The sequence below is a fragment of the Hemiscyllium ocellatum genome, chromosome 18, assembly GCF_020745735.1.
Source record: "Hemiscyllium ocellatum isolate sHemOce1 chromosome 18, sHemOce1.pat.X.cur, whole genome shotgun sequence".
NCBI lineage: Eukaryota > Metazoa > Chordata > Chondrichthyes > Orectolobiformes > Hemiscylliidae > Hemiscyllium > Hemiscyllium ocellatum.
Genome location: NC_083418.1, coordinates 9,701,036 through 9,713,546, shown reverse-complemented (window position 1 = coordinate 9,713,546; position 12,511 = coordinate 9,701,036). Strand labels below are relative to the sequence as shown.

Genomic DNA, 12,511 nt, shown 5'->3' with positions numbered 1-12,511 from the left:
TGTTCAGTTCCACCATTTAGCTCAAGAGGGTTGGAATATAAAAGCACCGTTGAGCTACTGAGACTTTATAAAGCTCTGGTTAGGCTCCATTTGGAGTACTGTGTCCAGTTTTGGTCCCCACACCTCAGGAAGGACATACTGGCACTGGAATGTGTCCAGCGGAGATTCACACGGATGATCCCTGGAATGGTAGGTCTAACATACGAGGAACGGCTGAGGATCCTGGGATTGCATTCATTGGAGTCTTGTAATCATTGGATTGTAATGTTCTAAGATTAAGGGGAAATCCAATAGAAACTTACAAGATAATACATGGTTTGGAAAGGGTGGACGCTAGGAAATTGTTTCCGTTAGGTGAGGAGACTAGGACCCATGGACACAGCCTTAGAATTAGAGGGGGTCAATTCAGAACAGAAATGCGGAGACATTTCATCAGCCAGAGGGTGGTGGGCCTGTGGAATTCATTGCCGCAGAGTGCAGTGGAGGCCGGGACGCTAAATGTCTTCAAGGCAGAAATTGATAAATTCTTGATGTCACAAGGAATTAAGGGCTATGAGGAGAATGCGGGTAAGTGGAGTTGAAATGCCCATCAGCCATGATTGAATGGTGGAGTGGACTCGATGGGCCGAATGGCCTTACTTCCACTCCTATGTCTTATGGTCTTATAACCTGTCTGCTGTTGTAATCTGTGCCTTGACTGAAGTGTCCTATTTGCCACTTTGACCTGAACCTTGGTCAGGCCAGAATTGGATTACTGGACACCACACTTCAGGAAGGATAGGCCTGCACTGGACGGGGCTGCCGAAGAGATTTCCCAGGATGTTGCCAGGGATGGAGCACTTCAGCTATGAAGAGAGGTTGAATAAGCTTGGGTTGGTTCCTTTGGTGAGAGGAGACCTGATTGAGGTATATAAGACTGAGGAGAATGGACAAGGTAAAGAGAAAGCAACTGGTCCACTTAGATGAAGGGTCAATAACAAGGGGAAATGTCCACCACGGCTCTTACCAATTGTTATAGATCCTATCTGGATACATTATAGTGTGGTCCAGCAGCTGCTCTGCCCAAGGCTGCAAGGAATCGCAGAGAGTTGTGAACACAGTCCGAGGCCATCACACAAATTAGCCTTCCTGCCAGTGACTCCATGTACATTTCCTGCTACCTTGGGAAAGCAGCCAATGGGGCGGCACGGTGGCTCAGTGGTTAGCAATGCTGCCTCACTGCACCAGGGACCCGGGTTCGATTCCAGCCTCGGGCGCCTGTCTGTGCGGAGTTTACACATTCTCCCCGTGTCTGCGTGGGTTTCCTCCAGATGCTCTGGTTTCCTGCCACAGTTCAAAGCTGTGCAGGTTAGGTGAGTTGGCCATGCTAAATTGCCCAGAGTGTTCAGAGATGTGTAGGTTAGGTGCATTAGGCAAATATAGGATAGGGGAATGGGTCTGGGTGGGTTACTCTCCAGAGGGTGGGTGTGAACTTGTTGGGCCAAAGGGCCTGTTTCTATACTGTACGACTTTAACTCTAATTCAATTAATCAAACATCCCTCCCACCCTGATTATAAAATACAAAACTTTGAAAATACTTACCAACTGATTTCAGAACAGCTTCTTCCCCTCTGTGAGCAGACTTATGAACACACCACTCATATATTAGAGTTGATCTTTCTTTGCAGCTCTAACACTACAGTCTGCATTCTGTTCTATGTGCTTAGGTAAGGTGTCATTTGTATAGTTAGCATGCAAAACAATTTTTTTTGTTGTATCTCAGTCCATGTGACAAGAATAATCAATCAAATCAAAATGTATTAGTCCTGTCCCTCCCACCTTCAGAGATTAGCCAAACACCCAAAGATCCCTCAGTTCCTCTGAACTTCTTACTGCCCTGTTACATCTGTACAAAGCTTCATTCAGACCTCTGTCGCCTCACCTCAGGAAGGATATGACAATCTTGGAGGGGGTTGTTTATTAAAAAAAAAGGATTCTGGGACTGAGAGGGTTAATCCCTTTAGCCCTAATAACTACGTCTAACACCTTCATGAAAGCACTCAGTGTTTTTGCCCACATCTCTTCCTGTGGTCGTGAATTCCACAGACTCACCACTCTCTGGGTGAATATCTTTCTCCTCATCTCAGTCCGAAATGGTTTATCCCATATTAATGAATGTGAGCTCTGGCTCTGGACTGCCTGGTCATCAGGACCATCCTTCCTGTGTTTATCCTGTCTGGTCCTGTTCGAGTTTTATAGGTTTCTATGAGATTGCCCCCTTCATTCTTCTAAGCCCCAGTGGAATTAGCCCTAACCAATCCAGCATAAATCAGGGACCAGTCTGGTCAATCTTCACTGTATTCCCTCCACAGGCAGAACATCATTCCCCAGAGGAGGGGACCAAACTGCACGTAATACTGCAGGTGAAAAGACAGGTCAGCCCAGACTAACTGAACAGTGTTGAGGAACCAAATCCCCTCCTTCTGTACCCACTATCGAAGGCATGCTGCAGTCCCAGTTAGATGCAGAATGAAGTCCCACTTCTACTCAGTGCTAGTCCGGTATTTTTAATGTCACTCACTCACTCAGGATTAGATTCCCTACAATGTGGAAACAGGCCCTTTGGCCCAACAAGTCCACACCGACCCGCCGAAGAGTAACCCACCCAGACCCATTCCCCCGCCCTATATATATCCCTGACTAATGTGCCTAACACTATCGGCAATTTAGCATGGTCAATTCACCTAATCTGCATATCTTTGGACTGAGGGAGGAAACCGAGGCACCCAGAGGAAACCCACGCAGACACGGAGAGAATGTGCAAACTCCACACAGACAGTCGCCTGAGGTGGGAATTGAACCCAGGTCCCTGCCAATGTGAGGCAGCAGTGCTAATCACTGAGCCACCGTGCCGCTACCTCACTCACACTCACTCACTCACCCACCCACCCACCTACCTACCCACCCCTCCTGCAGTCCCCATGCTGAGTTATTCTCACTGTCCAGTGTGCTCTCCCAGACAGGCCAGGACCCCCTGTCGCTGTGAAGATCCGTGAGGTGTGGGGCTTGAATGTGGCTCTATCCTGGCTACCCCCTAAGGATGATGGCAACTGTGAGATCACTGGCTACACCATCCAGAAGGCTGACAAGAAGACCATGGTAAGAGTGTGCCAGAATGTTGTGGGATGAGGGGGAATGGCAACACACAACAGACCACTGCCACTCACTGGCACTGCCACCAGTTGGCAATGCCCAGTACTGGGGATTATGCTGTGACCAAATCCCCAATCGATCTTCAATTGCTGGGTAGCAGTGCCATAAGTTGGCACGGACCCTCAATCCGGGCACTGGGAGGACCTGTCCCAGAGTTGCCACCGGGGAACCCATCACTTCCAACAGAAACAGACTGGGCACAAGAAAACAAACAGGAGGAGGGGCAGGAGGAGAGTTAGTGGGGGCAAGAAGGCATGAGGGGAAAGATGGTCAATGAGACTTAAACAGGAAAGGGAATGAACAAAATAAGGAAGGAAGAGCAGGATAACCGAGGGGCAGGGACGGGGAGGGTGAGTGGGGACACTCAGAGGCATGTGAGGGTGGTTTTGGTGGCGGAAGGGATGGGACATTAGGTTGTTCAGACTTGGGGAGGAATAAGGGAGGACAAAAGGGTGACTGAGTTGGAGAGATGCAGGAGTGGTGTGTAGTGAGCCAGCGGAGGGGAGGAAGAGTGAGTGAAGTGAGACGGGCAGAGGAATGAGCGGGTCAGTCTGTCTGTACAGCCTCATTAGCAGCTGCCCAGGAAGTGCCCGAAACACTGAACTGACCCTTTTCTTAGTTCGGTAATTCAAGTCCCCTGGAAAAAAAACAATCAAGCCCACATTCAATCTCTCGATTACCATCAGACAGTGGAGCAGAAGTAGACCATTCGGCCCACTCTGCTCTGCTACATAATCCTTTTCAACACTCTCCTCTTACTTTCCGAGAGACCTTACTACTTTCTCTTCCTCTTGTTTATGGTCTGTGTGCTAATGTCTCTCTCTCTCTCTTTCTCTCTGTCTGGAACTCATTCCCTTACTTACTCGGTCGCTGCCTTCCTCATTCCCCCTCTCTCTCTCTCTCTCTCTCTGTGTGCTGCTCCAGGAGTGGTTTGTGGTGTATGAGCACTGTCGGCGGGTTGAGTGCTCGGTGTCGGAGCTGGTGGTGGGGAACGAATACTTCTTCAGGGTTTTCACGGAGAATCTGTGCGGCCTGAGTCAGGAGGCTGCTCAGACCAAAGACAGTGTCTACATCCAGAAGCCAGGTAGGCCTGGAGTATCCGTCGCCATGGGAACCTTCACTGTGCTGACAGGAGCTGGGGGCTGCTCTGGAGCTTTCGTGTAATCTTGGCGTTTAGTCAAGTCTGGGCACTGGCCCTGGACTCTCTGGCTAGAACAGACTTGAGTCAAACACCTAGTTTTTTATTCATGTTTCTTATCTGGCAACATTTGGAATGAGAATTGTCAAGGTCACGCAGTCAGCCAGTTTTACTCAAACATTAGGGGTATCTAACTGAACTGGGGGCCATTGAAGTGGGAGATCAGTAAAGCATGCGTTGTAAGATCCAGCCGGATTCATCTGCTCCCGAGCGTTTACCAGGTTACAGTGACAAAGGGCTGGTGGAGGGGCAATCCTAGAATATTCAAGAGGTCATACAGCATGTGGCTGAGCGAGGGAGAAGGGGCTAACTGCGGACTCTGACTCTGTGTCCTCCTGCTGCCTCACAGGGACAGAGTACAAACCACCCAGCTACAAGGAGCATGACTTCACCGAGCCCCCCAAGTTCACCCGGCCCTTGATCGACCGCTCGGTGATTTGTGGTTACAACGCCACACTGAGCTGTGCTGTGCGAGGAACACCCAAGGTAACAGTTCACCACTAGCAAAGAATAAATTAGTGACTCCTATCCAGCCTGACTCAACTCTCTCTTTCACTCCCCACCTCACTTTCCCTTCATCTCTCTTACTCCCACTGTTTCTCCCTTCTCCACAACTTCCTAATTCCAGCCCAACTTTGCCGTCTCTGTCTCTCACTCCCTGTCTCGCTCCTATCCCATGTTCCTCTGTTCCTGCTTTTCTCTCCCTTCCTGGCTCTCTTTCTATCCGATTGTCTGCCACCGAGTTTTTGTTTGTTCCTGTCAATCCCCACCCAACCCAATTCCCTCATTCTCCTAAACCTCCTCATCCCTGTCTCTCCCTCCTTGTGTGTGTGTCTCTCTCTCCTCTCTTTGTGTTCACATACTCATTTCTCTTCCTCCACTTCATCTCTCTCTCTCCCTCCCCCTCATCCATCACTTTGTCTCTGACTCTCTCACTCCCCCTCATCCGTCTCTCTCTTCCTCCTGCCCCCATTCTCACATTTTCCCTCTCCTGTCCTCTCCCTGTCACTGTTCTGACTCGATCTCCTTCGTCTTTGCTCTCTCCAGCCCAAGGTGGTGTGGTGTAAGAACCAGGTGGACCTGTCTGGTGATCCACGCTACAGGATGTTCAGTAACCAAGGAGTACTGACCCTGGAGATCCGCAAACCAAGCTCCTTCGATGCTGGGATCTACAGCTGTGTGGCCAGCAACCCCCTGGGAGAGGCCAGGAGCAACTGCAAACTGGAGGTCCGAGGTAAAAGAGGTGTTCAAGGGAGAGGGTGGGAGCCAGCTCCATGGGGGAGCGACTCAGACTGAAGGAGAACTCTTGCAAACTGTACCTTCTGACAAATTGATGGCTTTTGAAATGGACACAGAAACACCCTGGGTTAAAGTCCTGAAATTCCCTCCCTAAGGCCATTGCAGGTCTACCTACAGCATGTAGACTGCAGTGGTTCAAGAAGGCCCCTTCAGACAAATGGTTCACCACCACTTTCTCAATGGCAACGAGGAATGGGTAATAAATAATGCATGCTGGATCAGACTGCAACCCCATATTACCTGAAGAGGTGAAACAATAAAACCGAGTATTTGGTCATTATTTCGGTGATGGTCAGATGGTGTAGTGCGGCACTCCCTCAGACTGACCCTCTGACAGTGCGGCACTCCCTCAGTGCTGACCCTCCGACAGTGCAGCACTCCCTCAGTGCTGACTCTCTGACAGTGCGGCACTCCCTCAGTACTGACCCTCTGACAGAGCAGCACTCCCTCAGTACCAACCCTCCGACAGTGCAGCACTCCCTCAGTACCAACCCTCTGACAGTGCAGCACTTCCTCAGTAGCAACCCTCCGACAGTGCGGCACTCCCTCAGTACTGACCCTCCAACAGTGCGGCACTCCCTCAGTACCGACCCTCCAACAGTGCGGCACTTCTTCAGTAGTAACCCTCCAACAGTGCAGCACTCCCTCAGTACCAACCCTCTGACAGTGCAGCACTTCCTCAGTACCAACCCTCCGACAGTGCGGCACTCCCTCAGTACTGACCCTCCAACAGTGCGGCACTCCCTCAGTACCAACCCTCCAACAGTGCGGCACTTCTTCAGTAGTAACCCTTCAACAGTGCGGCACTCCCTCAGTACCAACCCTCCGACAGTGCGGCACTCCCTCAGTACCTACCCTCCGACAGTGCGGCACTCCCTCAGTACTGACCCTCCAACTATGCAGCACTCCCTCAGTACTGACCCTTGGACAGTGCAGCACTTCCTCAGTACCGACCCTCTGACAGCGTGGCGCTCCCTCAGTACTGATCCTCTGACAGTGCAGCACTCCCTCAGCACTGACCCTCCACCTGTGCAGCACTCCCTCAGTACCAACCCTCTTACAGTGCAGCACTCCCTCAGTCCCGCCCCTCCGACAGTGCAACACTCCCTCAGTACCAACCCTCTGACAGTGCGCACTCCCTCAGCACTAACCCTCCGACAGTGCGGCACTCCCTCAAACCGACCCTCCGACAATGCAGCACTCCCTCAGTACTGACCGTCCAACTGTGCAGCACTCCCTCAGTACCGACCCTCCAACAGTGCGGCACTCCCTCAGTACTGACCCTCCAACTGTGCAGCACTCCCTCAGTACCAACCCTCTGACAGTGTGGCACTTCCTCAGTACTGACCCTGTGACAGTGTGGCTCTCCCTCAGTACTGACCCTCTGACAGTGCAGCACTCCCTCAGTACTGACCCTCTGACAGTGTGGAACTTCCTCAGTACTGACCCTGTGACAGTGTGGCTCTCCCTCAGTACTGACCCTCTGACAGTGCAGCACTCCCTCAGTACTGACCCTCTGACAGTGCAGCACTCTGTCAGTGCTGAGCCTCCTGCAGGCTTTAGTTCTTTCCCTGTGGGTCTTGCAGGCCCTTCGGCCCACTTTGGTGTCAGGTCTGGACTGTTCTAGGTGCTCCTATGAACTCTGAGTCCCAGCTGTTTGTAAACTGGTCACTTGCTGTCTGTGTCTGCTGTTCTCTGTCCGAACCCTAATCATTAATCAGTTGTGTTTTATTTTGCAGTGCCATAGTGGCCTTTCACAGCTCTCCACACAGGCATTGGAGGTAAGCTGTAAATTATGGAGGAGGGGGAAAAGTGGGGGGGGAAACTGTGAAAGGAAGGAAGGCAGATGAAGGGGGACACAAAAGAAGAAGACCTTGTGTTCGTACGTTACCTTTTATGTAAAGTATCCCAGAGAGCTGGTCAGAAGTTTAGCCAAGTGAATCCTGGCAGTGCCTGGGACGTGTGGGTTGGGAGGGGAACCCAGAGCTTTCATTGGGTATATAATGAGGGTCAGTACTGACATTGGGTACGAGGACAGTGACCCTGGGTTTGCAGGTGGCTACAGAGTCCTGGTCCATGGAGGGATCAGAATGCAAGTATGAGAACTTTAAAATCCAAGTGCTCCATCACTGCGGTCTGAGAGGTCAGCAGCACAGGGAGCGATCAGTAAAGAGGGCTCAGGGTGCGTTAGAACATCCCCAGCTCTGCTTTCTAGCAGGTAGAACACAGGATGGCAGCCCAGGGAGTTTTGGAATAGGTACGTGTACAGGAACATAACAAAGACGAGGGCTTTAACCAGGTGCTAAGCTGAGCTGTGTGGTGGAAATGAGTCACTTTTGTGATCTCACAGCTACAAGATGGGGAACTCATCCTGTGGTTCAAAGCGATAGCAAGGTTGCAAACTTGGCCGGGGAACAGGATCCAAGTTTGAACAGACTGAGAACAAATACAAGGGAGTATATTTTATTATTTGATTTTATTTTGTTGGATTTGGTCATCACTGGCCTTTACTGCCCATTGCAAATTTCTCAGGAGAAGGGAAAAGGTGTGGAAGGATTAAACAAACACAATTAAGATAGGGAGATGTAATCGGCTGGGATGCTGGCACAGTGAGAGCTCAGGTTGTGAAATGTTGGGTGTGCAGTAGGTAGTGAGTACAGTTAGACATGGCTTGGACATTAGTTATTTTTGTCAAAGTCCTGTTCATACCATTGAGCTGTGTTCTAGATTTCAGGCCTGGGTTCACTGGCTAAGGATACAGAGGAAGACAATCACCCCAGCTGGAAGGCTGAAGTATTGGAGAGGATGGAGATGGCAAACCTCAGCTGCTTAATCTGCCTCTAGGTTCTCGATCTCTGATTGAAACTGAGGCATTCCTACCAAAGCCACCCTGCTCTGAAACCCAGTCTCACTTGCCTGTGTCCGCGTGTGTGCGTGTATTTATAGCCAAACGTGATGCTCTGATCCCATCCAATTGTTGCAGACTTTTTGTTTTGTGTCATGGGTTTATTCTTTTGTGTGGTCCTTCTCTTCCAGTTACCCAGAACGTTCTGAATGTGTGATTGCACAGAGAGTGACCATTGAAGGGCACCACCCTCTGGTTCCCAGGACGATATGCGTCTGGTTGCACTGTGTTTGTAATGATTTGTAAAACCCTGCACTACATTTCTGAAATAAAGAGCCTTCTTAGCAACACTGCAATCTGTCTGATCACATTCAATTCCACACACCCTCTTAGTGGCTCCACTCCAGTTAAACATTGCACAAAGTTGCAGATGACACAAAAATAAGTGAAAAGGCAGGTTGTGAGAGGGATATAAGCAGTTTATAGAAAGATGTTGACAGATTAAACGATTGGGTTAAAAAGTTAGTAAATGGCTTATAAGTTGGGAAAATGTGAAGCTGTCCATTTAGGAGGGAAGAACAGTATTATTTAAGTGGGGAAAACGGCAGCAAGTTGCAACACAAAGGGACTTAGGGAGCAGACTTGTGTCTGAAACACAGAAAGCCGGCACACAGCCGATAATCGGGAAGGTTCATGGAATGCTGGCCGTTATGTCAAGGGAGTTGGAGTAAAAAGAGTAGGGCAGTTCAGAGATGGTTCACCCGGATGATCCTGCTTTGGAGGGAGTAAGTTTTGAGAAGATTTGTAGCTCAGGTTGAGATTCTGGATGTAGGTTTGCTCACTGAGCTGGAAGGTTCATTTCCAGACGTTTCGTCACCCTACTAGGTAACATCTTCAGTGGGCCTCTGGGCGAAGCACTGCTGATGATTCTTGCTTCCTATTTGTATGTTTGGGTTTCTTTGGGTCGGTGATGTCATTTCCTGTGGCAACATCATTTCCTGTTCTTTTTCTCGGGGGGGGAGTGTGTAGATGGGGTCTAACTTGATGTGTTTGTTGATAGAGTTCCGATTGGAATGCCATGCTTCTAGGAGGGAGGTGTTTTTAATCAGAAAAGGCTAAACAGGTTGGAAGTCCACTCAATGGAGTTTGGAGGAATGAGAGGTGATCTTGTTGAAATGTATCGGATTCTTAAGGGGGCTTGACAGGGTAATTCCTGAGAAGGTGTTCTCCCTCAAGGAGGAGTCTAGGACAGAGAGAGCATAGTCTCAGAAATACAAGGGTGTCAAATTAATACTGAGATAAGGAGTTTCTTCTTTCAAGGTTAAGGATCTTTGAAACACAGCTTTCTATGACAATGAGTTCCAGAGTCCTTGTGTATATTTAAGGCTGTAGGAGGGGAATCATGGGTTTGAGGGCAAAAGCAGGAAAGAGGTGCCTGCTCAGCTATGATCCTATTGAATGCTGGAGCAAGCTCAAAGGGTCAAATTTCTGTTCCTGGTTCCTGTGGTCCCTTTGCTCCTGCAACCCTTTACAAACATACCCTTTATTTCATCTTACCTCTCCACATTCTTCCTCCCAAACTGAATCATTTCACATTGCTTTTTACCTGCCCTATCAGCTGAGGCAATGTGAAAGCATATTACTGTGGGTGAGATTGGAACTACGAGGAACAAAGAGTAAAGTCCATGGACAAGTGAAAGTTACTACCTGAATGGGTGGACCATCTACCAGAAACTAGAGGAACCAATGGCACAAATAAAGAAAATTAAGTGACATGGTTGCAAGGTGACTAAAGGTGTGAAATAATTATGGACAATAGCAATATGTTTGAAAGGACAGATACTGAAAAGGAAAGATACACCTGATCATATTAGATTCCCTACCGTTTGGAAACAGGCCCTTCGGCCCAACAAGTCGACACCGACGTCTGAAGAGTACCCCACCCCCCTCTAACTAATGCACTTAACAACTATGGACAATTTCCCATGGCCAATTCGCCTGACCTGCACATCTTTGGAATGTGGGAGGAAACTGGAGCATCCGGAGGTAATCCACGCAGACGATGTGCAAACTCCACACAGGCGGTCACCTGAGGGTGGAATTGAACCCATGTCACTGGTGCTGTGAGGCAATTAGTGCTAACCACTGAGCCACCATGCCACCCCAAAAGATAACCACAAGGAAATTTGTGAGAAAGAGTTCTGACTCGATCTGAAATATGGCTGATAATTAGAAATAATAAGTGCCAGAAATTACTGGTGAGAAAATTTCTAACTGCTATTCGAGGGTCTATAATATCAAATTGAGAATTAAACAAGAAATTCCTGCTCTACTTGATTAGTCCAGTCTACATGAAAATTAAAATTCTTGCAGTTATCATGTTGAAGTGTGTGATAAAGCAAATGTACTCTGGGGGCTGTGTTTGTAGGATGCTTTTATAAATTTATAAATTGCAGAATCAACTGCGGCCTGAACTATTTTGGATCTAACTTTGTGTAACAGTGCAGGGTTGATTAGCAATCTCATTGTAAATAAACCATTGGGAGATAATTATCACAATACAGAATTCAATTGTATTACATTTGAAATGACATCCTTCAAATGGTGTCTTGACTTGTATGAGGAGAGGATGGGAGGACAGGAGTAAAGTCATTGTGTTGCAGGGTTTTGCTAATTTGACAGCCAGAAACTGCAGTTTTGATGTCCATTTTTAAGTATTTACACTGGAGCATGCTTTATTTGATTGGTCCTTGTGATGACGGTTCTGTCCTCTAATGATAAGTTGAATAAATTGGGTTGATATTCTCTGGAGTTTAGATGAACAACAGGTAATCTCATTGAAACATACAGGGCCATGCAGGTCAAGATTGGAGCATTGAGAACACAGAGAGATACTTAGGGGAATGAGGTCAAGTCTTGGATGCTGGAAGACACACATCTATCTTTCAAATGAAGCAGTAAATCCTTCCCTTGTCTCAGACAGTCACTTTAATAACTCACATTAACAGTTTGAGCTTTGTGTAAATTATTGGAGCACAACACTGAGGTAAAATCCTCCAGTTCTCCTGCAGCTTCACTGTAAAATTCACAAGGTGTAACATTCTACAAGTGGTTGGCACGGTGGCACAGTGGTTAGCACTGCTGCCTCACAGCGCCTGAGACCCGGGTTCAATTCCCGACTCAGGCGACTGACTGTGTGGAGTTTGCACGTTCTCCCCGTGTCTGCGTGGGTTTCCTCCGGGTGCTCCGGTTTCCTCCCACAGTCCAAAGATGTGTGGGTCAGGTGAATTGGCCATGCTAAATTGCCCATAGTGTTAGGTGCAGGGGTAAATGTAGGGGTATGGGTGGGTTGTGCTTCGGCGGGTCGGTGTGGACTTGTTGGGCCGAAGGGCCTGTTTCCGCACTGTAAGTAATCTAATAAAAGTAATCTAAACAACAGAGTCCATTGGATTTATTCAGAATCTGTTCATTACAATCCATTCCCTTCCTGTAGATTATTGTTTCTCAGTCTGAAGCCTGAATTTTCTATGACCTGGGGTTCTCAATCGTCATTAGCTCTGCACCTATAGCGCTCCTAAGAGAAAATGAGGACTGCAGATGCTGGACATCAGAGTCAAAGATTCTCACTCAGCCCTGAGAACAAACCCAGAGTTGATCTTTCAGGCATAAGCCCTTCATCAAGAATTCCTGATGAAGGGTATATGCCCAAAATGTCAGCTCTCCTGCTCCTCAGATGCTGCCTGACCTGCTGTGCTTTTCCAGCGCCACACTTTTTGACCCTATACTGCTCCTGTTCCATTTGTCCCATGGGCTTTTTTGAAGGATGCCCCTCACAGACACTGAAGATACTGGGCAAGAGAACATGGAGAATGTCTGGGTCTGCTCTCAGGGCTGAGTGAGAGTGCGAACTATTGTGAATGCATTGGGCCTGGAAAAAGTGAAACATTCCATCAGCGTCAGGAGTGACGACTATGTC

The 12,511-nt window shown here is 48.5% G+C and overlaps 1 protein-coding gene across 1 annotated transcript in view; it reads left to right on the top strand.

Annotated features, from left to right (window-relative positions):
• LOC132824336 (myosin-binding protein C, cardiac-type-like) overlaps window positions 1–8,885 on the top strand; it is an 80,179-nt gene extending 71,294 nt beyond the window's left edge. Inside the window, exons 26-31 of the mRNA XM_060838690.1 lie at window positions 3,000–3,139; window positions 4,118–4,277; window positions 4,741–4,877; window positions 5,439–5,625; window positions 7,430–7,471; window positions 8,418–8,885. Of these exons, the coding sequence (XP_060694673.1) occupies window positions 3,000–3,139; window positions 4,118–4,277; window positions 4,741–4,877; window positions 5,439–5,625; window positions 7,430–7,437 (632 nt within the window). The 3' untranslated portion in view covers window positions 7,438–7,471; window positions 8,418–8,885. The remainder of the gene's footprint in view (window positions 1–2,999; window positions 3,140–4,117; window positions 4,278–4,740; window positions 4,878–5,438; window positions 5,626–7,429; window positions 7,472–8,417) is intronic.
• The last annotated feature ends 3,626 nt before the right edge of the window (window positions 8,886–12,511 follow it).